The sequence below is a fragment of the Volvox carteri genome, assembly GCF_000143455.1.
Source record: "Volvox carteri f. nagariensis unplaced genomic scaffold VOLCAscaffold_30, whole genome shotgun sequence".
Lineage (NCBI taxonomy): Eukaryota > Viridiplantae > Chlorophyta > Chlorophyceae > Chlamydomonadales > Volvocaceae > Volvox > Volvox carteri.
In genome coordinates, this window is record NW_003307573.1 from 510,453 (window position 1) to 512,375 (window position 1,923).

The 1,923-nt window shown below is 56.1% G+C and overlaps 1 protein-coding gene across 1 annotated transcript in view; it reads left to right on the forward strand.

Moving 5' to 3' along the window:
* Positions 1 to 70: 70 nt before the first annotated feature.
* The window catches only part of VOLCADRAFT_105556 (uncharacterized protein), a gene marked incomplete at both ends in the record, with an annotated part of 5,512 nt that continues 3,659 nt past the window's right edge, over positions 71 to 1,923 (forward strand). The window contains 3 exons of the mRNA XM_002952459.1: positions 71 to 187; positions 351 to 582; positions 1,112 to 1,233. Coding sequence (XP_002952505.1) covers positions 71 to 187; positions 351 to 582; positions 1,112 to 1,233 — 471 coding nt within the window. The remainder of the gene's footprint in view (positions 188 to 350; positions 583 to 1,111; positions 1,234 to 1,923) is intronic.

Sequence of the window (1,923 nt, forward strand, 5' to 3'; positions counted from 1 at the left end):
ATCTCTGTTTGTTTGCACTGCTCTATAATTGGGTGAAAGTTAATTGAATGGGGCTCCGATAGTTTCAAAAATGCGAAGTGCAATGTTCCAAAGCCGCTGCCGAGCGGTGCGGGAGGGCTCCTGCGGCTGGTGCCCGGCACAAAGGCTCAAGCAGGGGTTACAGTCAGGAAGGCATATAAAAGCACATGTAAGTTGCATCAAAGTCTATCCGGAATAGCGGCCCGGGAGACGACCTGCAGCCCTGTTTATAAACAAAGGAGCCAAACAGCCAACAAGCAATTGGTGGTTTGGCCCTCTGCTTGTGACATTACTTTTTGTCTGCGTTCTTCCCCGCACAACGGTAATTACAGACATATCTTGTGTCAGCTGTAACAGCGGCGGCGGTGGAGGCTGCGCCAATTGAGTCATCGTCACCGGCATCGCCCAGCATCAGCGTCCCACGACCAGCCACCTCCTCTCCTTCCTCCCTTCCACCTGCTCCCCTATCCTTCTCTCACCGGTCGAGTCTGTTGGATGGCAATTCCCGGTTGATGCTGAAGAACTTGACACTACCGGAGCTTGAGGAATGGTGCATTAGCGTCGGTGGGTAGGTAAAAGTCGTTGATCGTCAGTTATTTAGTTCATTCTGCATGCTTGGCCTGGCTGGCTGTAGACGATATATGGTATTGTGGCTGTGGGTGCGGCCGGGTGATGATGGCGGGAAGAGTAGAGGGATGGATTGATGCATGATGATGATTTTCGGTCTCGGTCTCGTAGCGGCGAGAGAAGGGGAAGCACGGAAGAAGGCGGCTTCCCCGGCTTCCCTTCCCCTCTCACCTCGTCGGCAGTCATCGCCTTCAAAACTTTTGCTGTGCTTGTGTATTCCCCCACACAACGGAGAACCGGCACGTTAGCTTTTCTCGTCTTTTCCGCCCTCCTTTCAGCCCATGAACGTCGCGGGACTTGTGTTTGTGCCGCGTTCTTCCGGACACCCCGCTCTTTACTCTCGTCAACTCCCCTCCTGTTCCCCATCTAAACCCCCCATCTTCCTCGTCGTATTCTGTGCGGGTTTTACTCCCGTGCCCCAACCCCCCATATCCCCCTAAACGCCACTCTTGCCGACCACTTGTAGGGGAGCCCGCCAAGCGCGCCAAGCAGCTGTACCGCTGGTTGTACGGCAACCGCAAATGGATCCGGAACCTGGATCAGGCGGATGGCGACCCGCAGGCCTTTAGCGCCGCATTTAAAGCCAAGGTTTGTGCTAATGTCTTTTACTTAGTATGTTTGTATGTCTGCATGTTTGTATGTTTTGTGGGTGGATCCTATCCTTAAAGAATGGCATGGATGACGAGAGGGATTTTGAGAGAAGATTTGGGGGAGGTACTTTATCCTTCCGGGAATGGATCCAGATCAGCAATCCTCGAGTGCGTCCCCGTCCCCGTCAGCCGCCCCGGACTCCCCTAACCGCCAACTACCACCTCCCCCCGTACGACACCTTCACAGGTCTCCTCAGGGGCCTCCCTGGAGGGCGGTATCCAACTGCAATCCGTACACACCGCACGGGATGGCACACGCAAGCTTGTGTTTGCGCTGCTGGATGGGGGGGCGGGGGGGGAAAGGTCGGGGGGGGAGGAAGCGGCCGGCGGAGGCTCTTCGGGCCCCGCGGGGGGCGTCCGGGGTACCGTTGAAACCGTGTTGATTCCCATGACCAACAGAAGCGGTCAGAACCTGAGGTACACGGCGTGCCTGTCGACGCAGGTGCGTCGGGGTGTCGGTGGGCTTTGTGGCCTCGTGTGTGTGCGTGTGTGTGTGTGTGTGTGCGTGTGTGTGTGTGTGTGTGTGTGTGTGTGAGAGAGAGAGAGTGTGTGTGTGTGTGCGTGTGTGTGTGTGTGTGTGTGTGTGAGAGAGAGTGTGTGTGTGCNGTGTGTGTGTGTGTGTGTGTGT